Consider the following 27702-nt stretch of genomic DNA (forward strand, 5'->3'; position numbering starts at 1 on the left):
GTGAGAAGACCCAGCAAAAGCTGCACAGGCCGCTCCAGCTCACGAGAAACCCCCAGGTATGTTACTTATGAGTGTGGTATTTCCTGAATTACAATTGGTCCACAGGAAATGCCACCGCCACCTGGGCTGCATCCAACAGGTTGTCCAGAAATAACTTTCTAAGCCTTTGAAACAAGCGAGGATGCATAGCTGCCAAGTCTCCCGTATTCCCCTGGAAAACCCCGTTTTTCCAGCTGCCCCCAGCCGAAAAAACAGATTCCCCCCCCCCGGGTTTATTCTGGTGCGCCGGCCATTTTGGAACTGGGCGGAGCATGCTCAGAAGCAACTTTTGATGCTGCTTTGCCCAGTTCCAAAATGGCTGCAGCGTGACTTCTGGTGCGGCGGCCATTTTGGAACAGGGCAGAGCAGCATCAAAAGTCGCTTCTGAGCATGCTCCGCCCAGTTCCAAAATGGCGGCAGCACTACTTCCGGTCTGCTACTTCTGGTCCAGTCCCTTATTTCTCAGGCCGGAACTTGGCAGGTATGCGAGGATACGAGGATCAAATGTGTGTCATCGTGTCCCTCACGTGCGCCCCTGCATCTCTACATGGCCCTCAGGACTCTCTGCAGCCACTACAGCTCTCTCCCTATGTCACACTCCTCACTAGCCCTGCTTTCTACTCCTCTTGAGTGCTATTGTCTGACTGGCGTATGTCCCAGAGCTCCGAATCCTGTGTCCAGTTCTGGGCGCCACAATTTAAGAAGGTTGTTGACAAGCTGGAACGTGTGCGATGGACTGGCGACCAAGATGATCAAGGGTATGGAAACCAAGCCTTGTGAGGAACAGTTAAGGGAGCTGGGAATGTTTACCCTGGAAAAGAGGAGACTGAGAGGAGATATAGCCACCTTCAAATATCTGTAGGGCTGTCACATGGAGGAGGGAGCAAGCTTGTTTTCTCCTGCTCTGGAGGGCAGGAAATGAACCAGTGGCTTCAAGTTGCAAGGAGAGAGTTTCAGGAAGAACTTTCTGACAGTAAGAGCTGTTCGACAGTGGGACGGTCCTTCAGGAGGTGGTGGACTCTCCTTCATTGGAGGTTTCAAAGCAGAGGTTGGATGGCCATCTGTCATGGATGCTCTAGTTGAGATTCCTGCATTGCAGGGGGTTTAATTATATGATCCCTTTGGATCCCTTCCAACTCCAAGATTCTGTGACCATGCTGCTTGATTGCCTGATTGGAGGATAGAGGGGACTGTGTGTGTTTATGTTTGTGCACCTAGCAACCTAGCAACCATCCTCCTGTACAAAAGTAAAATGGGCATCCATTGCTCCACCCATGTTAACCTCTGGCTCCTCCCACCACTGGCATGTGGCCCCCAAAGGTTTGGTGAGAAGGAAATGTTGCCCTAGGACTCAATTGGGTTCCCCACCCATGACTTAGCCCTGCCCCAAAGGGCTGGCCCAGCCAAAGCCTGCCCACCACACCTGAGTCCTCTAGCTGCAGCCTTCCCTGAGAGACTGACCTGCAATCCCGGCTCCAGGCATGGGGAGGGAGCTGGGATACAGGCTGGAACCCCCCATGAAGGCTGGAGTGGAAGGCCCCGAGGTCCCTGCCTGGAAGTTGTTGTAGTCGGGGATGCGTGTGAACGTGTTGGTGGGGTTCTGTGGGGTGGGGTCAGGATCGTAGCAGGAGCTGGGCTGCAGGTTTGCCATCCCATCGCTGCCGTTGCTGGGTGTTTTATTGGGCCTCTTCCTTTTGCAATGTACACAACCCATCGCTGGCAGCACCTGAAATGGAATCAGAGAGACAGGCAAAGAGGAGGGAGAGAAGAGAAATTAGGACTGGATGAAACACTGAGGGCTGCTGCAGGGACATTTAAATGAGAAACTACCTCATTTACACTTTTCGAACCAGAATGCGAACCTAAACACAGCTAGCCTTCAAAACTCACACTTCTCCGAATTTTGCAGTTTCATTCCCCAACCAAACAGTGCATACTGAAGAATAACAACAGCATGTGATCTGAAATGTGAGGAAAGGAACAACTGCCCCCCTCCACATTATTATTATTATTATTATTATTATTATTATTATTATTATTATTATTAATGACACCAGGCAAAAGCATTCCTCTTCTCCAAGGCCTTTGGCTGATTAAAGGTGATATAGAATTATTATTACCGTATTATTATTATTATTATTATTATTATTTCTTCTCTAACCAGTGTGACAGGACCATGAGTGGCATCTAGCACAACCCCCTGCAGTGCAGGAATCTTTCGCCCAACGTAGGGCTCGAACCCACAACCCTGAAATCAAGAGTCTCATGGCCTCCAGACTGAGCTATACTCCCTGTGGGTGTGTTTTAGCAATTTGAAATACACTTTTAAAATCTGTTTTACATAAAATACGGTCAAGAGAATATGGAAGGTAATGCCTTTTGTGTGTGTGTGTGTGTGTGTGTGTGTGTGTGTGTGAGAGAGAGAGAGAGAGAGAGAGAGAGAGAGAGAGAGAGAGAGAGAGAGAGAGAGAGAGAATATGTGAGAGGCCAGGACTAAAGGGCTGCACCTTCAGCATACAATGGAAAGTTCTGTACATAATGGAGGTGCCTGATGAACCTCTGTTGGAATGGAGTTCCACAACATAGGAGCTGTCCTCTCCTGGGCCGCCACTCTCCTGAGCCTCTGAGGATGGAGGAACTGTCAAGGAAAGCCTCCTGTGCTGATCTTAACACCCAGGAGGGTCTGTAAGGACCCCTGACTATAAGCCATGAGGAGATGACATGACCATAAACGGTTGCAGCTTTACTCCGCCGCCCATCAGGAAAGGAAGGCCTTTGAGATCCGTCTGTGCAAGACATACAATGCTGTACAGGTGGGTGGGTGGGTGTGGAGATGGTGCAACATAACTTGAAGCTGGAGGCAGCAGAGGAAGAAAGGTAGCTTGCTGGCTTTATTTTTCTCAAGGACTGCCAAGAGGTGATTCTCTCCCCCTCCTCCCCCAACCACAATTTTTGCTTTCTGCCACATGCCGGTTGCATGGCAAGGTGTCTGGGACATCAGCCGAAGGGAAGCGTCCAGAGACATGGTACCGTAGGCTCTATAGCAGGGGTCAGCAAACTTTTTCAGCAGGGGGCCGGTCCACTGTCCCTCAGACCTTGTGGGGCGCCGGACTATATTTTGAAGAAAACAAATATTAACGAATTCCTATGCCCCACAAATAACCCAGAGATGCATTTTATATAAAAGGACACATTTACTCATGTAAAAACATGCTGATTCCCGGCCCGTCTGTGGGCTGTATTTAGAAGGCGATTGGGCCGCATCTGGCCCCCGGGCCTTAGTTTGGGGACCCCTGCTCTATAGGGCCAGGAGTTCATGGAGAACACTTGGAACAGTTCAGAATGGCCCCATTGGAACTGGAGTTATTGGGTTGTATCCAGCTGTATCCAGCTGAAATTAACGGACCCCTCAGTCATTTTCAGCGGTCTACTCTCAGTAGGGCTAATGGTAGAGAGGGCCCATTAAGAACCTAAGAAGAGCCTGCTGGATCAGGCCAGTGACCACCCAGATGCTTGTGGAAAACCCATAAGCAGGATTCAAGCACAGGAGCCCCCCCCCTCTCCTGTGGTTCCAAGCAAATGGTATTCACATTAGGACTGCCAGAAGTGTTTGTGGGGTTATTTTTAGGCCTGGGTGTTTAAAAAACAAACAAAAACTTTGGTGCCTCAAGTCACATCCATGCCAGACAATGAGCAATCTCTTTGAATGGTCACCTCTGAAATTCAGTTTATGGAAATCCCAGGAGGGGAGAAGGCAGTTGTGCTTATGGACTTCCCACAGGCGAGAACAGGATGCTGGGCTAAGTGCTCAAGGCCCGGAGAAAGTGTAAGGAGGACAGAGAGAAGTCAGCACAGACATAAAGGGGTACAGGTATTGTCTAGGAATCGGGATGTCTCTTACTTTATCTGTCTAAACCCTATGAAAACCCCTCTCAGCAAGCTGCGTTGCATCCGATTTCCCAGAAATGATTTCCAGTGGCAAACTAAGCAATTGCTTTGGATGCTGGAATTTCAGGGAAGCTTCATTGACGGTGTTAACATATTGGAGAGAAGAACTCCGGCCTGCATTTTTGGAGGAGGTGCACAGCACAGAGGAAGCAGAACATCTTGCCAGCTGGGTGATATTCCCTGCAATCCGGGAGACATAAAATTGAGCGCCTTCTGATCTCTCTCAGCCATCTGGAGTACAGATACAGTCAGGGAGGGAGGGTGCGCACACAGAAGATGGAAGAAGATGTTCAGAACAAAAGCAAGGAAACCATATCCTGGTTCAATGTTCCACGAAATAAGGTGCCAAAGTTATGCTGCTCTAAGCCCACTTTATTGAGTTTATTCATTCCGATCTGTGTGCAGGTTGGTAAGGCGGCATTGGCTGGTTAATTAGCATTCATTCTGAACAGATTGCGGGGAGGTTAGATGGTATTGCATCACAGGCGTAGCCAAGCTTGCCCCCCAATCAATAAAAATACATTGCTAACTGAAGTTCTGCCCCCGCCCAACAAAAAATCCTGGTAACACCCATGCATTGCGTGAAAAGCAAGTGTTAGCTCACACTTCCTAGTACATTTCTCCATCATTTTCCCTACTGCAAAAAATCCAATCTTTTTGGGGAAACAAGTTTCTTGCGTAAGACCTCCAAATCAACTGTAACTGTCCCTGTACCCTGACTTTGAAATTGACAGCATTTTAATGTAGTTTTCTGTTTCCAGGATGAATTTTAATTGTTCTTATTCTATGTAATTTTTTAATTTAAAAAACCCAGAACATTTTATCTCACACCGCTTAGAAATTGTGAATATTAAGCAGTACTGTATATAAATCAGTGGAGGCCGCACCTTCTTACAGCAGCCCAAATAGCTCTGTGTCAAGCATAGAAGAAATCTGACTAAGATTCTAAATGTAGCTCAGGTGACCAAACTTGCAAATATAATAAGGATTACAGAAGGCTGGCAGTGAGATTTGTAGAAAAGTGGAGCTCGTTCATATATTGGAAAGAAAGGGCACAGGAGGCGATAAATCCATATTGGTTATTGGGGGAGAGACAGATTTAAATATATCAGAACTCTGGTTAGATAATGAAATATAGTTAGCTTTAGGAAATTCTGTTTAGAGCCCGGTTGTTTTGCAAATTAAAGGAAACGACCAGGTTATCTTACATTGAATAATGTTGAATGAGTTTCCACAATATGCATATTTAACATGAGAGCTTGTCACTCTAAAGAACCTTTGCTGCAGCAGGGATTTCAGTAGCCCGGCAGTGGAAAAGTTTGAAAAAACATACGTAAGTTTAAGAACTTATGGTTTTTATGGAAGAAATAACACATATAATTGTGTGTCTCCAGACGAATGGAGGCCCAGAACAATTCCACATCAGCTGGGGGGGATTTTATTTCCTCTGCTTTGGACTTAGATGCCCCACATTCACCCTCTACGCCAGCTTGGGAAATATGGGTGTCTTGATTTTGACTGCTGTGCCAGTATTCCTTTTTTTATGGTACAATGTAATACCCTGCTACTGTACTTTTGGGTTGTCAGAAATAAATTTTAAAATGTTTTTTAAAAAAGATTTTGCACATTATTATTATTATTATTATTATTATTATTATTGATTACCCAAAGTCTTGGGTGAGGTTACAACATGAAAACACAATATTAAAAACAACTTACAATTTACTTACTTACTACCGGTATGTGTATTTAATGTTTAGATATATAACGTTTGTATATTTATAGACAGATTAATTTATTTGCACGATCAATACATAGAGACAGAGATTTATATACACACACCCCTGAAATATATAAAAATAAACAAATCAGTCCCTGTATGGGCTTGAGGAGGGATTTTAATTTGCCCAGGGAAGGCAAAACAAAACCCACATGTGCCCCCCCATGCCACCTTCAGAAAGCAAGCTCTTCCCATCTTTGTGGAAGGAAAGCGAGCGCAAAGCTGCATCTAGACAGGCCCTTAGGCAGAGTCTGGATCTGCAAGTAGTGAAGGAATGCAGGCAAGTCACCCAGGAGGGGGTTGGGGTGGGAGGGAGCATCTCTTAATTCGGAGTGACAGAGACATTAGAGACACCTGCCACTGACAGCCCTGGGTTAGTAGGACAGTGGGAAACAAGTGAGGAATGGTTGGCGCTGGGTTGGGGGGAGGCAAGATATATATAAACATGCAGAGACAATAACATTGCCAGGGGTTCCTTCTCTCAGACCCACACTGAGGAACCACGGCTGTTGTCTGGGGGATATTTCTCATGCAACCAATAACTGGGGCACATTGCAGCATTTTAAAAATATATTTGCAGTCTTCTGTCTTGCTGCTTATTCGTGGGTTTTGAAATTGCATTTATTGTGGAGTGCCATTTATTGACACACACATACACACACACCCCCTCTGGAAAAGGGATATTGGGGGATTCTGATGGAAACGGAAGCAGAAATTTCTGGCATTCGCTTATTCATCCCATGTCCAGAACAGAAATCAATCCAGCCAAACAGGATTGGCATTTGCTCTCGTTGCTTTCAATCCGCAAACAATATGTAATTGATTGCGTTTTCTTCCCCTGTTTGCATTGTCGGACCTTTGCGCTGAAATGAACAGGGAGGAATAATATAATGGCAATGCAATTTATGTAATTAATTATGTAAGTCAGCACTTTCACCGGTGGACAGCGAGATGAGTAACTTAAGTTTTTTTGTTGGAAAATGAGCTGTAGTGGAATAGAAACAGAGTTCCATGCAACAAATACAGGGCAGAACAGAAATTGATGTCTTCTTGCATCTCTACCCTGGAATATTTTGATCAGGGCTGGCTCCAGAATTTGGGGAGCCCTCAGTGGACACCCTAACCTGGGAGAGGCAGGGCAGGCAGGACAGGCAAACTGAGATTTCATCTATGCTGCAACTGAGATTCTTGGATATTCTGTGCAAGGTGGAAATGGTGCAAATGTTAGGGCAGTGGCCCCTTTACTGGTCTTGTAGCCCAAGCAAATAACCAAGGTAGCCACCCTCTGGTGACAACCCTGTTTTTCGATAAAGGACAGGTTAAAAATATTATTATTTTTAAAGTAATTTTGTCCCGCGGGATCTCCATAACATTATTGCAGCACAAACCAGGCACTTTATAGTTTCTGGCAGACATAAAACAATGACAAAGCCACACATGCGCAGACCATTTTCTCCAGTCATAAATGGTAGAGTTGGAAGGGACCATGAGGGTCATCTAGTCCAACCCCTACAACGCAGGAGTCTTTTGCCCAACAAGTCAGGATGAAGAAATGCATTTTAAGTGGACACTTTACCCTGGTATATGCATTTTCGGTACATGCTGCTTGGCCAGAGAACTGCATTATGAAATTCAGAAAAGTGCAAATTTCAAATTCCATTGTTTTGGAAACTGCAAATTAGGCTAAGTTAAATTTCTCCCCTACCACCTGCCCACTTACCAGGCTGTCCCGTCAGGTCAGTGCTGTTGTGTCATGTCTCCTGCTGGACGGGAACACGTGCCTAAGAAAAAACAGCAGGAAGACAAACAGAAGGATGCTTGGTTACTACCCAGAGATACTAAATCTCATGCCCTACACTGTCATATTCCCACCAAGGGACAAGCACTTAGCACACCGGCATCCATCCATCACAGTTTCCTTGCAGACAGGTAGGAATCCTTATGTCAAGACTCACAACACAGGTGACCCAGATGACAGTCCCATTCCTCTGGTGGACATTGCAAAGGCTGCTACAAGTCTGTGTTGCATTTACTGAGCATTTGATTGTCTTGCGCAAAGTTTACACAGAGGGTAGATTATACCTGGCCTTTATGGAGCATTTGTTCTGATTTGTAAGGTCATAGAACCTTGCAATCTGGTCATTATAACGACAAATGTTCAAGAATTGGTGCCCGAGTTTGAACTTCATTTTCCTCTTCCCTCCCTGTCCCTTTCCCCTTCTGTATCATGTTTTGTTTTGGTTTAATTGTCTGTATGTAAGCCGCTCCGTGAGCCTTTTTAGCTAGGTAAAAAGGTAAAGGACCCTTGACAGTTAAGTCCAGTTGCAAATGACTCCAGGGTTGCGGCGCTCATATCGCTTTACTGGCCGAGGGAGCCAACGTTTGTCTGCAAACAGTTTTTCCGGGTCATGTGGCCAGCATGACTAAACCACTTCTGGTGAAACCAGAGCAGCGCACGGAAACACCATTTATTTTCCCACCGGAGCGGTACCTATTTATCTACTTGCACTTTGACGTGCTTTCGAACTGCTAGGTTGGCAGGAGCTGGGACCGAGCAACGGCAGCTCACCCTTTCGCAGGGATTCGAACCACTGACCTTCCAATCGCCAAGCCCTAGGCTCAGTGGTTTAGACCACAGCACCACCTGCTAGAGTGGGGTACAAATGCTCTAAATAAGTAAATAATAATAAATACTACTAATAAGCATTTGTTCTGCATTCATCCTTAATTGCTTGCAGGGTGCTTATAAGTCTTCCTGTTGTTAATTAATTCCACACTTTCCAATTCATTTCCCTGTCACTTTCCAAACTACAAAAAGTCCTGGTATTCACTTGAATCCCTCCTGCAAAAAACTGGAGGTTGTCTCCAAACTTGTGGAGATAACATGTTCCACGAGCACAAGAATTTCTGCTTGTGCAACAGGACTCTCCCATTCCACACCTCCCCCCCCCCCGAGCATCCACTAAATGTTTTCTATGTTTTTAGCTGTTCTGATTTTTATCTGTAAGCCGCCTTGAGTCCCTGTCGGGGGGGGGGGAGGCAGGGTATAAATGTACACACAACAACAACAAGTGTGCCCCAGCCCTCAGGACCAGATCTGGGTTGGACGCAAGGCACACCTGGAGGGAGAAGACAGCATGTGTTCCTTTTGTACTGCCCTGACCGTCTGGGAGGTACCAGTAACCAGGTTCAGTCTCTGGCTGTGGAATATGGCAGGGTTAAGACTCAGCCTTGTGCTCAAATCCCAGGAGGGTTAAGGGGGCCAAGCTACTTATTTGTTATACTTCCTTACTGTTCTTAGGATACAGGAAGGCTCACAGCCCAGATAGCTCAGTTGGTTAGAGCGTGGTGCTGGTAACGCCAAGGTTGCAGGTTCGATCCCCGTATGGGACAGCTGCATATGCCTGCATTGCAGGGGGTTGGACTAGATGATCCCCAGGGTCCCTTCCAACTTGACAATTCTATGATTGCTCTATTCAAGGGTTCCCTGTGTTGCCCACTGTCCCATCGGGCGCCCAAAGCATGCAGAGAGAAGCTGTTATGTGTAAGTAAGGAAGAGGTATTTATTCAGGGAAGTAACAGTACAGACTTTGTAGCAGTTGCTGCCACCTTCTCAGTTACCTGCCCTCCCCGCTGCCCTCCCCAGCCTCCGCTGAGACTCTCCACTTTACTAGGAAGTTGGGAGGGGAGCTGGCATGCCTTTTCTCCCCTCTGAAGTCCCTGAAGGCAAGGCACATGCGGCAGAGCGCTGCCTTCAAATCCCACTTCCCATCAGTCAGGCCCCACCTCTCTGTTCCTTCTACTTCCTCTTGCTGCTGCTACTGCTACTGTCACCTTGGGGCTTGCCAGCCCAGCCCTGATCCTGACAGCATTGTGGGGCCCATGACACCCCCTCACTCCCTGGATCCTTCCAATTCCATCCTGATTCCCTGTGGCTCTGCACTTAGCTAGGGGAGTCATATACCGTAACTTGCAGGGCAAGGCAGGAGGTGGATTGGGATCTATTAGTACATTTCTGGGCGATTTGCCGTAAATTGGCAAGGCTTTGCAACTCCCAGTTGTTCAACTGCAACAACAAAATGACTCCCCCACCCATCCAATGCTTTCTAAATTAAGCTGCTGAAATGACAATAAAATAAAACGGTTGGAAAACCAGGAGTGGATTCTTGCCTGTGGTAGGATTGCAAGCTCAGCCCCGGTGCTCAAGGGCACCCTCTTTCTTAATCCTAAGTGTATGTTTTCCCTATCCTTCCTCTTTTTGCACCCGACTCCAGCCAATGGACCTCGGGATTCCAGCAAAGAAACTGAAGAGTTGACCACACAAGCTGCAACGGAGCTTGTTCTACAGCGTAAGCATTCTCAGCCATTTCCAGGTGGCTTGTTTATGGAGCACCCATCCTGATTGGGTTGCAAAGTTTGCAGAGAGGTGAGACGAAAGGCACACCCAGATGGTTGCTGTTTCAAAATGGGATTCAATCCCAGCTTGCGGGCTCCCCATCTGGTTGGCTCCTATGAAAACACAATGCTGGACTAGATAGGTCATTGGCCTGATCCAGCAGGCTCATTCTTACGTTATTTTTCTTATTTAAGATATCATACCCTCCAAGATTTCTCCAATGAAAATAGGGTTCTCCTGTTCCACACCCGTCAACATTTCTCCAATGAAAATAGGGACATTCCGGGATCAAATCAGAAACTGGGGTGGCTTCTGTAAATCTGGGACTGTCCCTGGAAAATAGGGGAACTTGGAGAGTCTGAGACATCTGTTGGGTTACTTTTTTCACAGAGAGGCTTGTAAGCCCAGTTATGTTATTTTGCATTTAAAGGTAAAGGTAAAGGGGCCCCTGACTATCAGGTCCAGTCGTGTCCAACTCTGGAGTTGCGGCGCTCATCTCGCTCTATAGGCCGAGGGAGCCCGCGTTTGTCTGCAGACAGCTTCCGGGTCATGTGGCCAGCATGACAAAGCTGCTTCTGGCGAACTAGAGCAGCGCACGGAAACGCCATTTACCTTCCCGCCGGAGCAGTCCCTATTTATCTACTTGCACTTTGATGTGCTTTCGAACTGCTAGGTGGGCAGGAGCTGGGACCGGGCAACGGGAGCTCACCCCGTCGCAGGGATTCGAACCACCGACCTTCTGATCAGCAAGCCCTAGACTCTGTGGTTTAACCCACAGCGCCACCTGGGTCCCCTTAAATTGTTTGCTCACCGGTTTTCTCACGTCTATGCCCAAACATGTGACCGTGCAATCTTGAGGGCTGCTGATTCCACACACTGTTAATTCCCAATAGCTGGAGCGAAGTCAATGCACCTTCCCTTCATCCCTACCCCCACTAAACAAGCAGCAGCACCAGACTCCCTGCTCTGGGCCCTCTGCCGAGTTTGCTCCGCTCTCTGTTTCGCCACCAGGCCCAGTTGCCGGCCAGGCAATTGTCACCCCCGATCTTTCTCTCCTGATGGCTGGTCTGTGAAATTGTTTTCCATGGTGGGTGCCTTAACACAATGGGAGCAAAGAACGATGGACTGAATTGGACGTGTCGTGGCTCAAGGGCATTGGGTGCCCTTCAAAGTAGCCCAAAGGGCAAGGGCAAGGGGTGGCGGTGGCGGTGAGAAGGAAGATAGAGACCTCCAGGGCAGCCAGGGGCAGCCAAGCCCACCACAGCTCTTTAACCCTTCACTGAGCAGTAACAAAGAGAGGTTCTGACGGAGACTGACACGTCTGTCTGTCGTTTGACATGCCATCCTCTGGTCCCCCTAGTGGCAAACTGGTTATTCTAAGTCAGGGGTGGCAAACCTTTTCAGACCGAGGCCCCCATTCCCTTCTGGGCAACATTCCAGGGGCCACGTGCCAGGGGTGGGAAGGACCAGAGGAAAAAGTGAAAAGAGCAAAAAAGAGAGAGAGGGAAAATTATCATTGTACACTAAGCCAGTTTCTACACACACATACTCCTGTCTGTCCTCCATCCAGACAAGCAAAAATGGACCATCAGGGTTCAAGGAGATATTCCAGTGGAGCAGACCCAGGAAGGGCTGTGGCCTGAGGAGAGGAGAGGGATTGTGGCCAGGGAGAGTCCAGAGGGCTAGTTTTTGCACAGACTCACATTCCCCTTCTCTGTTCCAATTCCAGGTCAGGAAGAGGCACTAAGTTGAAGAATGCATTCCACCCAGGTAAAATCTCTCAAGGAGGATGCAAAGCCAAGCCAGTGAGGCTGTGTAACTGAGAAGGGTCAGGCTGGGCCTGGGTTACTTCACCCATTTTGTCAGGAGCGTACCCAGGATCAAAATTGGGGGCAAGGGGCGGGGCCAAGGCATGTGAGGGGCCACAGTGGGAATGTGGGCGGGGCTATGTGGCCTGCTCCGGCTCCCAGTGCGAAGCTCCAGAGGCACGCGGGGAGTGCGCGCCTGTGGCTGCCTCCTCCGCACCTCCCAGTTCTTCCGAGGAGGCGGCCCCAGGCTCCCGCTCCCGGCGCGAAGCTCCAGAGGCGCGGGGAGCGTAAGCCTGGGGCTGCCACGCTGTGCCCCTCAGCCTTTTGCTTCTGGGTGGGGCAACTGCCCCCCCTGCCTACGCCCATGCCTTTTGTAGATGCATTGTTGCAGAAAGGGGTATCTATTTTCAGGGCTGTCTTAAGCACATCCAGCGTCATGGCGCAAATGTCCCTCCGGTGCCCCCCTCCCTTTCCCAAAATTATGAACTTGGCCCTGCCTCCTCCTTAGAGTTCATCCGAGTGACAGCTTCATCCCTAGATGCTGCGCCCACGATGATGCTCAGGGCGAAGTCCTGGGAGCATGTGAGATCAAAAGAATGTATCACTGAACATGCACAGAGTATAGTCAGCCCGACAGGGAGATTAGGGGATAATAAATCTGTGTCAAGTTTGAATTCCGGCCTGCTTTGCCTGCTATATTAAGAGCTGTGTTCTTGGAGGCTGATTGCGACGCCGACCTGCAGGGTTTTCAAACACCACCGTGAACTTAGCCGTAAGGAACCCCCCTCACTTTCAAAGGGGCGCTCAAAGAAGTGGGTTACTTTAGAATTGTATCGGCCAACTTTGGAGTCTGCAAGGAAGGGACAGCTGCCTTCATAAAGACTGCATGAAATATTTTCACTTTGTTGAACTAGTTTTTCGACCTATTTACAAAGCGGGGGGAGGGGACAATGCCTAGCTATCCACCTCCACAGTCCCCTTCACTCCTCGAAAGAAGGAGTCCGCTGCCTGCCAAAGCTATCAAGTTATCCGGTCGATTTCCAAAGATCGCCCTATGTGCCCCCTTTCCACTCTCGCGCTGTCGTGTATAACTCCGGCTGAAAGTATGAGGGCTTCGCATTGCGTTGTGAGCCGGTGGCTCTCCGTGCCCGCTCCTTAAGCCAGCAAATGGTGAAAGACTATGGATAGAAGTCGATTTCTCTCCCAGTCACAGGTATAAATGGAGTTATATGGATTAGATTCAGCTTTGCGTTTGGTGGGGCAGGAAAGGACGGGGTGACTACAGCTCGCTGCCAGCGCTCTTGCTGCTGCCCAGCAGCCCAAGGAGCAGGAGGTGGGGGGCAGCGGGCACCGGTGACGTGGAGGAGGCCAGGGGCGTACCCAGGATCAAAACTAGGGGGGGGCAAGGCACGGGAGGGGAGGGGCCACAACGTGGGAACGTGGGCGGGGCTACGGAGAATGATGATGATGGTGATGATGACGTAAGAATAAAAATGAAAATAATAAAAATAACGTATCCTCGCAGCGCCTGGCTCTCGTTCTAGATCCCAGCCCGGCCGCCGCCTCCTCCTCCTCCCTGCCTGGTGCCTTCCTCCTCAAGAGGAAGCCTTTCTGGGGGCGGGGGGCAGCCTTCTCCGCCGACAGAGGCGGCCTGGAAGTGAGCGCTGAGGCAACTCTCTCTTCTCCCTCCGCCGGGGCGTCAGGCTTGGGGCCTCTTCTTCCGTGGGTGCCAGCGATCGCTAAAGATCGCGGCGGCGGCAGCAGCACTCCTGGCGGGCGCGGCGACATCACACCTGGCAGCCGCGGGTGAACCACGCGGTGGAGGGCAGGCGCCCAGGAGCACGACCACTGGCAATAACAGACAGCGCTGCAGCGCCGACGGCCCCGCCAGCAAGCCCGGGGCGGAAGCAGCCGCGCTCCCTCCCAGCTCCTGCCGAGCTCCCAAGGAGTGCAGGAGCGCCGGCGGCGCACCTGGCGTCCGCAGGTGAACCATGCAGAGGAGGGAGGCCGAGGGCAGGCGCCCAGAAGCGCGGCCGCTGGCAACTATAGAGACGCCGCAGCGCCGACAGCCCTGACAGCAAGCCCGGGGCGGAAGCAGCCGCGCTCCCTCCCAGCTCCTGCCGAGCTCCCAAGGAGTGCAGGAGCACCGGCGGCGCACCTGGCGGCCGCAGGTGAAACATGCAGAGGAGGGAGGCCCAGGGCAGGCGCCCAGGAGCGCGGCCTCTGGCAACTACAGAGACGCCGCAGCGCCGACGGCCCCACCAGCAAGCCCGGGGCGGAAGCAGCCGCGCTCCCTCCCAGCTCCTGCCGAGCTCCCAAGGAGCGCGGCAGCGTCAGTGGCGCACCTGGCGGCCGCGGGGAAACCATGCGGTGGAGGGAGGCCGAGGGCAGGCTGTAGCACGGAGCTCGGCCACCTCTCGGGAAGCTGGAGGGCGCAGCGCGGCGGGCGGGAACGCCGAATCCGCGCTCCGCCGGGCTGTGCTCCGCCTCCGCCTCCACCTCTGCCCACCAACCCCGCTGGCCCTGCTTCTAGGTAAGGGCAGCTGCCCTCACTTGCCCCGTGCTGGGTACGCCCATGGAGGAGGCCCCTCGGGAGCCGCTCCCATCACCGCTGCTCGACAGCGGCTCGGTGGGCAGGGGATTTCTGCGCTGAGGGAGAGGAGCTGGCGGCAGAGGAGGAGCCATACGGCTTAATGGGTCGTTGTGCCCCGCCAATGCTGGGGCGCCCCTGAGAGGCCGGCGCTCTGGCGCAATGAGCCCCTATCCCCTATGGAAAGGGCGCCCCTGTCTATTTTCAAGCCTTTTTCAGCCAGAACTCACTTCCGGCACCTCTCAGGTGGGCGCCATTGTCATTATAAGAGAACAAGGGAGGTGTTCATGGTGAGTTCCAGTACCTCTTTTTCTAGAAAAATAGCACTGTTATTTTAAAAGAAAATGTAAGTATAAATTTGTTTTCTGGAGATATGAAGAGTTAGAGATTGCTCTTACTTACCACCACCCCCTCTTTCTCACTCCTTGCTTGTCTTTTTCCTTATTCTTCCTACTTATCTGATCAAAAACAAATATCTGGGTTTCTAGTTATTCCACAGGCCCCTAGGCTGTTAATATCTGAGGCATAATTTAATTATTAGATATCTCTTTCCCTCCTTGTGTTTTCTGCCTCCCAAAAGGACATCAGGGTCCCCCCCCCCTTTATAGTTTTTGCTCTCATTTCAGCTACTGTTCTCCTCCTCCTCCATTTCCTCTGCAGTTTGTTATTCTTGTAGATCATGACAAATCTTTATAAACTACTGACAGGGGCTTGTGCTAAACTAACGTTTACTCAGAAAAGATGCGTTGAAATTAATGGGCCAGGACCATGGACTTCAATAGGTCTACTCTGAGTAAATGCTCATTGGCTACAACCATAGGAAGGGAGAGATGCTGGGAGCTGAATGGAGTGACTCTCCCATGAGGAAAGCCTGCAGCATCTCGGACTTCTCAGGTTAGAGAAAAAGCGAGTACGAGGCAACATTGCAGAAGTTTATAAAATAATGCATGGCATGGAGAAGGCAAGAGGAGACAAACTTTTCTCCCTCTGTCAAAAGACTAGAACTCATGAACATTCAAGGAAGCTGAATGTTGGAAGATTTGGGACAGATAATAGAAAATCTCAAATTATGGAGCTCACTTCCACAAGAGGCAGTGATGGCCACCAATATGTATGGGTTTAAAAGAGGATTAGACAGATTTGTGGAGGATAAGCCTGTCAGTGACTCCTCAGCTGGAGGCAGTAACGCTTCTGAATGCTGCAGAAGAGGAGAGTTGTGCTCAGATCCTGCTTGCGGTTTCACCACAGGCATCCAGTTGGCCACTGTGAGAACAGGATGCTGGACTAAGATGGGCCAATCCATCAGGCTCTTCTTAGGAATGTGGGACCTTCTTTAGTGCCGAGCTATAGCGCCACTTATGGGACGTGGGTGGCGCTGTGGGTTAATCCTCAGAGCCTAGGGCTTGCCGATCAGAAGGTCGGCGGTTCGAATCCCTGCGACGGGGTGAGCTCCCGTTGCTCGGTCCCTGCTTCTGCCCACCTAGCAGTTCAAAAGCACATCAAAGTGCAAGTAGATAAATAGGTACTGTTCCAAGCAGGAAGGTAAACGGTGTTACCTTGCCCTGCTCTGGTTTGCCAGAAGCGACTTTGTCATGCTGGCTGCATGACCTGGAAGCTGTATGCCAGCTCCCTCGGCCACTAACGCGAGATGAGCGCTGCAACCCCAGAGTTGGTCACGACTGGACCTAATGGTCTGGGGTCCCTTTACCTTTATAGCGCCACTTAGAAGAACACTAGAAGAACACTTCTCCTCCTGGACCAGGCCACATCAGGGGTAGCCAATGCGGTGCCCTCAAAATGTTAATAAAATCATAGAATCGTGGAGTTGAAGGGGACCCCCAAGGGTCGTCTAGTCGAATCCCCTGCAATGCAGGAATCTCAGCTGCATTGAGCATCCATGACGGATGGCCATCCAACCTCTGCTTAAAAAGGAGAATCCACAACCTTGCTAGGGGGTCCGTTCCACTGTCAAACAGCTGTCACTGCCAGAAGGTTTTTCCTGATATTTAGTCAGAATCTCCTCTCTTGCAACTTGAAGCCATTGTTGTTGTTGGACTCCAACTCCCATCAGGCATGATGGAAGCTGTAGCTCAGCAACATCTGAAGGGCATCGGTTGGCTGTGTGTAACCTGAGGCAAAGCGGGAAGAGGAAGATGAACTGGACTACCCTTCCCGATCAAAGTTCCTTGACTCACAATCGGCTGAGCAAACTTCTCCATTTTGCAACTGCCGCGGAGAGACACCAAACAAAGAGGAGCCATACCAGTCTGTTCACCCCAATCAGGAAGCAGTGAACCAGCCCCACCCTTGAGGAAAACCATGACTTTTCCAACATTGTGAATCCGGTCTGGTGCAGCAGTTAAGTGTGTTGGGCTAGGGCTGAGGCTGCCTCCCCCCCCCCGCCCCCACCAGCCATGAAATCTGATTGGGTGACCTTGAGCCATTCACCATCTGGCAGCCTGGCCTACCTCACAGGATTGTTTTGTCACAAGAAAAAAATGGAAGCGTGAGAGAACCACCCCATGGTACCTTCAGCTACACAGAAAAAAGGCAAGCTCAAATTGCAGTAAATAAACCCATACAAAAGTTCCATTTCCACCTCACAGACCACGTGGCGCTTTTCAGAGCAGAAAACCACGCTGGCCAAAGTCTAATCCGATGACACAGAAATAACCAACTGTGGTTTCATCAACAAGTGTATTGCCTTCACTTTCATATCACAGCCTGTTTCCTGCTTGTGTGTGCTGGCCCAGAATGAAATAGGTAGGAACTGGTGTAGCTCTGTTGCCTGTTGGAGCTGCCCCATCATCTATCTCTGCGATTAATAATAATAATAAAAACCACTGTACTAGCCAAAAGCCATGGCAAATCCATACAACCACAAGGCACTTAAAATATAACTCAAGCAACTGCAAATAAAAACAGGAACCATAAATTAGGAAGGTGACAATAACAGGGAAACCACTAGGGATACAGTAACTCTCCTAACCTTTTTTTTTTTTTTTTTTTGCCACCAGAGCAAAAAAGGTCCACTTTATGTGCCACTACAGCACTGTTGTCACTCAGCAACCACTGGACCCGCTCTGTCAGGGAGAGCTGATTTCCTGTCCAAAGAGGGGTTTTAGAAAGAGCCTCCTTGGATCTGCTTTTAATGGACAAGTTAGCATACAATGGGACATATATTCTACCTGGGGTTGCCCACAAATAAAGAGTCTGTGTACAGTGCAGTACCTTTTCGTAGCGACCATCACTTGAAATTGCAACTCAATAAAAGCAGTTCTTAATGAGGCAGGCAAGAGTTTGGTCAAATAGCTAGATCTGAAATGCTCTGTTTTCAAAAGAGGAAAAATTGATAGTTCAAATCGATTGCAGGTCCCTTCTGGATTCTATCCATAAGAGCCGGTCCCTTAGCTGAAGCTTATCCACGCTGAACTCCTGAAAACAATAATAGTCTAGAATACTTTGACCATTTGAATTCCACAGATGGATAGTCCTCAGTTCCACAGATAGGGTTGCCAGTCTCAATAGTGGACAGGACTTCTGTGCCTTTAATTGCCCTGCTCTCTTTTGAGTCTGGAAACCTTAAAGAGAAACCAGCAGACCCTTTGCTTGGAAATTAAACAAAGGGTCTGCTGGTTTCTCTTTAAGGTTTCCAGACTCAAAAGAGAGCAGGGCAATTAAAGGCACAGACGTCCTGTCCTCTATTGAGTCTGGCAACCCTATCCACAGAACACATAGCCAGGAGATGCTCAGTGGGTAAAGAAGTGTCTTTTCAAGTAGTTTAACTAGGCGCAAGCTGCTCTGGCGTTAAACATTTCCCACCCAGCTTCAGTGTGTAAAAGAGATGCTGACACTACTGTAGGTAAGGAGAATAATCTCCTAATAAATTGATTCTGCACTATTTCTAACCCTTTAATGAAGTTCAAGTTGTGGCCCCAGATTTCAGCTCCATACAACATTTGAGGAATCATTTTGCTACTGTAATTTTTCAGTGCAGGTTTGAATAGCTAACCACTCTCATTATAGTAAAATTTCATCAGTGCCCCTATTGGCTTTCTATGTGTTAGCCTTCACTGCCTCAATATGCCAGTTCCAACTTGGCAGATATTCACTAAAGAGGTATATAAAAGATCAGATCTGCTCTAAATCATGATGATCCCCGTACTCCATTTAAATCTAGTACTGTACTGTGTTTACCAAAAATCATGATATTGGTTTTGGAGAGGCTTTCATGCTTACAATAGGAACTGAAAGCAGCCAAAACATTTTTAAGGCCCAGGTGAGAAAGAGGAAGAAGAACTGTGTCATCTGTGTACAACAGACATGTGAATTTTTTAATTCCTAATTACTGGAGAAGGGGAATAAACTTGGGCTAAATAAGGTACCAAGTCATTAATATAGAACTTAAAAAGACTGGGGGCCCAAATCTACCCTTGTTTCAATCCTCAAGTCGATTTGAAAGCTTCAGACACACCACCCTTAAGATCTACTCTAACCTTCATTTCCATGTCACTGTTTCTCCTAGACTCTGCTTTGCTTAATAGAATAAAAGCAGCAGAGAGATCAATGAAAGCGGCATATAGAGCGTTCTTGATGTTTTCAGTATATTTCCTAATGATGTGCATCAATGTGAAGCGTTGATCGATAATACTGTATCCTCTAGGCCCTGCTTGGTCTTCATGAAAAATATTATTAGTGTGCAGCCAGTCTGATAATATATGAAGGAGATGTCACACATAAAGCTTGGAGGAAATGTCTAGTAGCCTAACTGAGTGATAGTTCTGTGGATCATTTCTATCCCCTTTTTTGAAAATTGGGACAATGGTACTCATCTTCCATCCAGAAGTGCTATTTATGAAAGTAAATAAACCTGCCGAGATGGGTATCCAACATTCCATGTGGTCCTTAAAAAGCTCAGGAGGCAACATATCTTCTTCACCTGGCGCTTTACAAATATTTCAAACCTTCAATGATGGATTTAATTCCTTTACTCTACACCAGTTGCCATTCAGTAAGTTTAACAAATCTTTATTTGCAACTGATTAGTGGGATTGCCCTGAATGGTCACCAAATACGTTCGAGAAATGCTTAACCCAGCCTGCAGCCAGAATTATGGCTTCATAAGATGATGTCTCTTCCAAGCCCTGGGATATCTCTGTAATGGCTTCCCTCCCTACCCCAGGTTCCCACAAACCCTTCTGTGTTTTCACAAGGTGACATAAGTTCTGAGCAGTGTTGGCTGGCACTGCCCCACCAACCTCAGTCTGCCCTCAGCCAGCCCCCACATGACCATAAAGCATAAATCTAACTTGCCAGCTAGTCCGGGACAAGCGACCTAGACCTTACCCAAACGAGCCTTGCTCACCTGACTTAAAAGCTACCCGTCCCATAATCAAGAACCACCCTGAGATCTTTGGATGAAGGGTGGTATATAAATCAAATGAATGAATGAAACCTTTAATACACATCAAATCCCCATGCGTATATTAAAAATCCCCCCCCCAAAACCAATAAAGACAAAAGATTAACCCAATAGATTTCTGAACCATGGTCACTCCTGGGTCATAAGGCTGAATATCAACAGGGAATGTTTTTGCCAGGTGTTTGGAAGTGTACATTTTTGGCACAGAAGAGAAGTTTGGGGGCACCATAAAATATTCCCCCAATAAACCTCCAAAATGTTCTATGTGCACCATTTTGCTATCCGCCTGTCCGTCCATCTCAAATAGTTGCTACTTTGGAACCATGTTTGCTTGTTTCAAACCACCATTCTGATCCAAGCAACTGCCCTGGCTCCCCTGCAACGCACACAGACAGAGGATCTTCCTTGGAAGGAAGGAAGACATCCTTATTCAGGCAAATAACCAGACAGAATCAGCAGCAGACACAGCGCTCAGAAGTTATGATTCAGGAACCCAGGAGCACGGTAAGAATTTCAGAAGCAACAAAGATGTCCCAGCAAGTTTCCCACCCCCCTCGCCAAGCATTAAAGGCAAGCCGTCACACATTCACTTGTGACACTCTCTCGCCTTGTGGGGATATCAGGATTGTGATCACACACTCTATTAGGGTGTGTGATCAAACTCCTACTACCTAGTCACTGCCACTTCTTGTTCTGCTGTAGTTTATCCGTTTTAGTTATTTTATGTATTGTTTGTTTTTAATTGTTTTGTAGCTTTTAGCTGTACTTCACCTACAATTTTATTCTATGCAAGGTTTAGAGACCTCTTTGATTAATGCAGTTTATAAATCTCTCCCTCTCCTCCTATGAATGCAAGACTAGAATAATTGAAATATGAGATAATGCCTCAGCAATCCAAAAAGAGAGAAGGCAATTTGTACAAGAGATCCAGCTTTCAACAACAAGATACCCTCATGAGGTCCAACGTGCTAAGGTAAAATCCACCTTCTCCACAGGAGCTGGCTCAGTTTCTCATTTCAGCTTGTATCTTTCTTCATAGGGACATGCAGGAATTTAATAATGTAAACTGGACCGTAGACTGGAAGTCAGTAGGCAACTGGAAAGATAATGTAGACACTTGATAGCAATTGAGGTGAAATTTAACTAGGCCCCAATCTGCACTATAAATTAGGGTTGCCAGACTCAATAGAGGACAGGACTTATGTGCCTTTAATTGCCCTGCTCTCTTTTGAATCTGGAAACCTTAAAGAGAAACCAGCAGACCCTTTGCTTGGAAATTAAACAAAGGGTCTGCTGGTTTCTCTTTAAGGTTTCCAGACTCAAAAGAGAGCAGGGCAATTAAAGGCACAGAAGTCCTGTCCTCTATTGAGTCTGACAACCCTACTATAAGCACCATATAAATTAAATAATCAGTCAATCAGCAGTAGCTCTGTGGGGGGAACAGGCAGTTCTCCTAACAACTCTCAGCATCCTTTAAAAAAACTACAGTTCCCAGGATTCTTTGGGAGTAGCCACAGCTGCTTAAAGTGGTACAATACTGTTCTAGATGTATTGGGGAGATGGGCCCTTAGACCTTCAAATAGAGGACTGTCCCTTGTAAAATAGGATACTTGGCCACTACAGCTGTGGGCTTACTGGAGGCACTCATTTGGCCCCTGTGGGAAACAGGATGTTGACCTACAACAGGGTTGAGGAACTTCCTTCATCCCAAGGGCTGCATTTCCCCTTGTGAGGAATCTTGTGGGGACCATGACATGCCAGTGATGGCAATAGAAACTGTAACAGATGAATCTAAAATGAAAATCAGATAGAGGGGAGTTGGGGAAGCAAAAGGGACAATGAGTTAAAAAGATGATGTAAGATGATGTTGCGTTTTTTGTTTGTATTGTTGCGTTTTTGTTTTCTTTTTGGTTTATGTTTTGTTGAGCTAAAACTGTTATGTTTCTATGTTATAAATTTTTTTAATAAAAAATATTTTTAAAAAAAGACATGCCAGTGATGGGCCAGGCCAAAGACAAGAGGTGGATAGAGCAATAGATGCCTTTCTTACCTTCGTACAGTTGGCTATTTTTCAGCCCCCACCCCTTCTCAATCCTCCATCCAGGCAAGCAAAAGGCATCATCACAGGTCAAGGCACAGAAAGAGGGTGTAGAGCAGGGTCAGTGAGGGTGTAGCCTGGAGAGAATCATGAGGGCCAGATGAGATGTCTGGGGGCCACATTCAATTCCCAGGCCTGAGGTTCCACACCGCTGGAACCTACCTGCCTGTTTCAGCAGGGCCTCTCTTATATTCTAAATACTCTGGACAATCTGTAGTTCACACGGGGGCACGCTGATTTGATTTGATATTTTTTTAAAAATTAAAAAAACATCCTCAACTTCTTCCCCAAAGACAAAAACAGGAACTAAGGGCAATTCGAGGCTGTTAAGTATTTTTGGGTGGGATTCAACCACAAACTGGTCAATTTAAGTTTGTGCATTTACAGTTGATTGGGAGGTCTTGCACAATGGACACACTTCCCCAAAACACTAGACTTTTCATACTACGGAAAGTGATGGGGAGATGCATCAGGGAGCGAAGGATCACTGAACGTCATTGAACCTCCCCACAAACAAATGAGAAGGGTTGTTCGTTAAATAACCCACGTCGTCTGCCCTCCATGCACACAAATCAGGATGGTGTTGCTTGGAAGCACCCTAAAACAGAGACAGTGTCTTAGAGAATACAGCTGCTGCTATGCTAGGACAAGTGTGAGGAACCTTTGGCCCTCCAGATGTTGCCGAACTACAACTCCCATCATCCCTGGCCATTGGCCATGCTTGCTGCGACTGACGGGAGGTGCAGTTCGGCAACATCGGGTGCACCAAAACTTCTCCACTCCCATGCCAGGTCTACGTATACTGGGAGACCTGGGTCACATCAATGCCATACATTTGAAGCCCCTGGGAAAGCCAGGTGGAGTGAACGTGATGGCGCCAAGTCTCAGACCTCTGGCTCTTTTGAACCAAAGGCAAGGCTTGCTAGCTGGTTACTTTTGCTGTGACTCACAGCCCAACTTTCACTTCCGCACAGTCACTGGCTGCAATCGGCCCGGAGCTGCATTTCTCAGAATGGAAGAGGAAGCTGGGATGTATATGGTGAGCTTGTAGATCCCAAAGAGGCCCCCCTGGGCTGCGAGACATCGGCTTCTCTACAGTCCCACAGGCTCTGAGTGGGATATTTTAGTAGAAGGGGCACCTGTGACTGTCTCTACTCCCTATTCTGTCCCTCAAAACTTGGATAAAAGGGTTGTCGGGGGAGCTTTAGGCTGTAATCCTGCTAGTCAAAGATTTGGGCTACAATCCCACGCACAATGTAGGAAGTAGAATCTATTGAGCTTAATAGTACTTACTTGGAAGTAGGTAAATGCATTCAGGCTTGTAGCCTTTCCACTCATTGGAAGCACAACAGCAGTGATCACTCCATGTCCAACTTATGGGTTAATTCTGTTCGTGTGAAAGTCAACTAACCAAGAGGGGGAAGGCAGAAGGGCTGGAAGTGATGCTTAGCAGCCAGGCACAGGAGCCTGATGTTTGCTGAGGGTGCACATGCTGGCTGTGCTGTTCGAGGGAGTTTTCATTTGTATGTTTGGTTGAATGTCTCCCTGCTGTGTACAAGGCTACGTACAAGACCTGCTATGTACAAGGCAAGCAACACTTGCACTACTACCTTGGCGGCAGCAGGCAGGCTTATCTACCGCCCCGTCCCCCCAGCTTTGCTTTAGGGGCCAACTCAAGACATCCATAAAAAGAGCACAACAGACAGGGCCTTTTCAGTGGGGGTGCCACATCTGCAGAATATTTTCCACATCAAAATGAGGCAGGCTGTGTCTTTCCCATCAGAAACTGAAGACACTTAATTTAATTTACTTTCTCTCACCCCCAACCTGCCACCACTTTATCCACAAATATATATCTTTAGTTCCACCAGTGCTGGTCATTGTTATCTCTCTCACTGCTGAAATACAGTGGTGCCTCGCTAGATGAATTAAATTCGTTCCACGGGTCAATTCTTATAACGAAAAATTCGTCTAGCGAATCCCATAGGAATGCATTGAATTATTTATTTATTTATTTTTGCCCATAGGAACGCATTAATTGAATTTCAATGCATTCCTATGGGAAATTGCGATTCGCTAGATGAATTTTTCATAAAACGAATTCGTCTAGCGAGGCAACCTCTGCTCGAAAAATCCTTTCGTTAAGCGAAAAATTCGTCTTGCAGGGCGTTCGTCTAGTGAGGCATCACTGTATATCTCTCAGCAGTAAGAGAGCAACAATTCTAGGGCTTGCTGATCAGAAGGTCGGCAGTTCGAATCCCTGTGACGGGGTGAGCTCCCGTTGCTTGGTCCCAGCTCCTGCCATCCTAGCAGTTCGAAAGCACCTCAAAATGCAAGTAGATAAATAGGAACCGCTACAGCGGGAAGGTAAAAGGCGTTTCCATGTGCTGCTCTGGTTTGCCAGAAGCGGCTTTGTCATGCTGGCCACATGACCTGGAAGCTATACGCCGGCTCCCTCGGCCAATAATGCAAGATGAGCGCGCAACCCCAGAGTCGGTCACGACTGGACCTAATGGTCCGGGGTCCCTTTACCTTTATATATATATATATATATATATATATATATATATATATATATATATCCCACAGAATATTGCACTGGCTGCCCCATTGCTTATACAACCGAAACAGTCCCACCCACAAGGAGGAGGAATTGGCAGGGTTGGGTGGCATTCTTTTTAACAGGCTTGGGAGAATCCCAACCTTTGCACAACTACACTATAAAAGGTCGGGCCGGTGGCAGCTAGAAGAAAGCTCATGGGGACTGAGCATGCTCAGTCGCCACAGAATGTCAATTGACAATTGATGCAGGGGGATGGAAAGCAGTGACCAGAGCTCTGAACAGAAGCACTCCATGCTGCAACATTTTGTTGCAGGCCCAGCTTATGATTGCATTCATGTGAGTCGTTCATTAAACACTGGGCAAGAGGAGTCTTCTTTCCCATACGTATTGAACCTACTGCTGCCAGTCAGTGGCTTTAGGCTGGAGGAAACCCAAGAGCTATTTTTAGGCTTTCTTCTGCATTTTAGGGATGGAGCCGTGCCCAGTTTGCCGCCTTCACACACACCCTGCCAGCTCTGCATGACCTGGTCTTGAGGGTCTAAAATTGCTGTTGAAGTGCATCATGCATGCCAGAACCGGGTGTGTATGTGTCTTGATGCATGACCTCCCAGGCACCCCATGAATATGAGATTCTTTGTACAGGCGAGACACACACAAAAGCTACTGTTAAGCTGACAAACGTTTCGTGAAGATGTGCTTTGTCCTCCCTATTCCAGGTTGGGCACACATGAGGAGTTGGTACAGGTCCAACATCACCAGAGGCTGCAAGGGTAGCCAACCTGGTGCCCTCCACTAGTTGTTCGACTACAACTCCCAACCTCCTCAACCAACCGTATCAGCTGGCTGGGGCTGATACGAGCTGGAGTCAAATAATAACTTGAATGCTGCAGTTTGGCTTGCCCCGGACTACTGATAACATACAAAGTCCTGTCTGCACTCTACTTTTAAAGCAATATCGTACTACTTCAGACAACAATGGCTCCGCCCCAAAGACATCTGGGAGCTTCAGTGTGTTAATAAGGTTGCTGAGAGTTGTGAGGCAACCCCTATTCTCCTCACGGAGCCACATTCCCAAAGTGGTTTAACAACCTATCCCTCTTACCAAGGAACTCTGGGAAGTGTAGCTTCGCGAGGGAAACAACTCTCAGCACCCTTAATGAACTACACTTCCCAGGATTCGCTGGGGGAAGCCATGATTGTTTAAAGTGGCATTATACATTTGATCAGTGTTATTTTTCTAGAAAAGAGGTGCTGGAACTCCCCATGAACCCCGCTCTTGTTCTCTTAGAATGGCCATGGTGCCCACCTGAGAGGTGACAGAACTGAGTTCCAGCTTTAAAAAAACACCCTGCACTGAAAGCAGTATAGTGCAGATCCTTTTTGGACTGTAACTCTGTTTTTAAGTTGTATGTTCCATATACCACTTGGGAGGTTTTAAAATATTAAGCCATTGAGAAATGCGTTTAAACAAATGAAATAAAACTAGATGGAGAGACCCATCTTCTTTAAACCACATCGAAGCATCGTGAGCCTTCCCCACCATAAATGAAATTTGGTACATTTGCCCATGAGAAAAGAAATTCACAGCAGCAGAACTGCAAACAAACAGTGACTTTGTGAGGTCTGTGGCCTGTAACACATACAGCCATCACCTTTGAGAACATTAGCTAAAACAAGGTTCCCTCCACTAGGCTGAGGGTGGGGCAATTAAACCATTTTTACAAATACATTCTTATTGGGGCTGCAGCCCAAGTAAATGCTACAAGATGCTACAAATCACAGCCAACAACAACAACAAGGAAACTCTATTCTCCTGCAATGGAAGAGATTGCATAAGAACATAGGAAGCCACCTTATACTGAATTGGACGCTTGGTCCACCTAGCTTCATGCTGACTGGCAGTGGCTCTCCAGAAACTAAGAAATGAGACTCTGCTAGGTCTTACCTGGAGATGCTGGGGATCAAACCCAACACCTTCTGCATGCAGAGCAGACACCCTACCACTGAGCTCTAGCTCTTTCCTTGCCACCACTAGTCCCTCTGCTTGCTGTTAATCCCTTTCTCTGCAGCTGGGTTTTCCCCAAGAATAATGAAAGCATCTGTAATTGGAATCCTATTGAAAACTTAAAATAGCTGAACCCAGGGGGGGGGGCTATTGTTAGAAGTAGGAGAGCCTGACTTTGCATACCCCCTGGGGGCACTCCCCCTTTGACATCCCAGCAGGCTCCTTGTCCCCAGAGGAATCTGGCAGTGTAAATCAACAAGGGAACAGAGCCCAGAATATTTCACAGGCTCTGCCTTCACACAATGGCAAGGGGAAAGGGTGTTGAGGCTGGGGGTGGGAAGAGCCACAAGGCCTCTGGTTTTGTGGATGGGGTGGATACAGTACACTTCTTCTCTTATCTCCCTTACAGGTGGAGCTTACAGAAAGCTGCCATCTTAGCTTACCTGGGCCCACCACTTTTCCTTTTCTACAGCCATCCTGTGGGAGCACAGTTTAACTATTATTATTAATTTACTTACGACAGGCTCTGGCAGATTGGTTGGACAAGACCAATAGTGGGTCCAACAGTCAATATGGCGATTTCTGCACATGCTGTAAAGGAAAGTGAGAGGCAAGGAGCCCATCTAGAAGAAGGTAAACTGATCCTAAACCTCTGCTCTCTTGTGGAACATTTTCAGTAGAAGAAAAGGCTAAGGAGTAACCCTACACAAATTCGAAGTGGAGTCCCTAAGATGGTTGGATGGCACCTTGTACGCTTCTTTCCAGCAGCTCCTGCTTTCCTTTGGACCACAGTGTTAAGGCCAAGAGGGAAGTCTCGTCATCTGGGCAGCCCAGGACCTCCAGACACACTGCCCAGGCTTGTGCCCCAGAGTGGTCACTTCTGTGCTGCTAAGGCAGCAGTTTGACTTCAACTAAGGCAGGACAAGGGACCCAGGTGGCGCTGTGGGCTAAACCACTGAGCCTAGGGCTTGCTGATCAGAAGGTCGGCGGTTCGAATCCCTGCGACGGGGTGAGCTCCCGTTGCTTGGTCCCAGGCTCCTGCCAACCTAGCAG

At 48.0% G+C, this 27702-nt stretch overlaps 1 protein-coding gene and 1 non-coding gene across 3 annotated transcripts in view; one reads left to right on the forward strand and one right to left on the reverse strand.

Annotated features, from left to right (window-relative positions):
• The window catches only part of FGR (FGR proto-oncogene, Src family tyrosine kinase), a 55930-nt gene that overhangs the window by 13280 nt on the left and 14948 nt on the right, over positions 1–27702 (reverse strand). For both annotated transcript variants that reach the window (XM_035118681.2, XM_035118679.2), the window contains exons 2-3: positions 7488–7548; positions 1501–1765 (exon numbers count right to left, since the gene is read on the reverse strand). In XM_035118681.2, the coding sequence (XP_034974572.1) occupies positions 1501–1753 (253 nt within the window). In that variant the 5' untranslated portion in view covers positions 1754–1765; positions 7488–7548. The remainder of the gene's footprint in view (positions 1–1500; positions 1766–7487; positions 7549–27702) is intronic.
• Positions 9087–9160, forward strand: TRNAT-GGU (transfer RNA threonine (anticodon GGU)). Its single transcript has one exon. It is a non-coding gene; the product is annotated as a tRNA-Thr (tRNA).

This window comes from Zootoca vivipara, chromosome 6 (assembly GCF_963506605.1).
Source record: "Zootoca vivipara chromosome 6, rZooViv1.1, whole genome shotgun sequence".
NCBI classification, from domain to species: domain Eukaryota; kingdom Metazoa; phylum Chordata; class Lepidosauria; order Squamata; family Lacertidae; genus Zootoca; species Zootoca vivipara.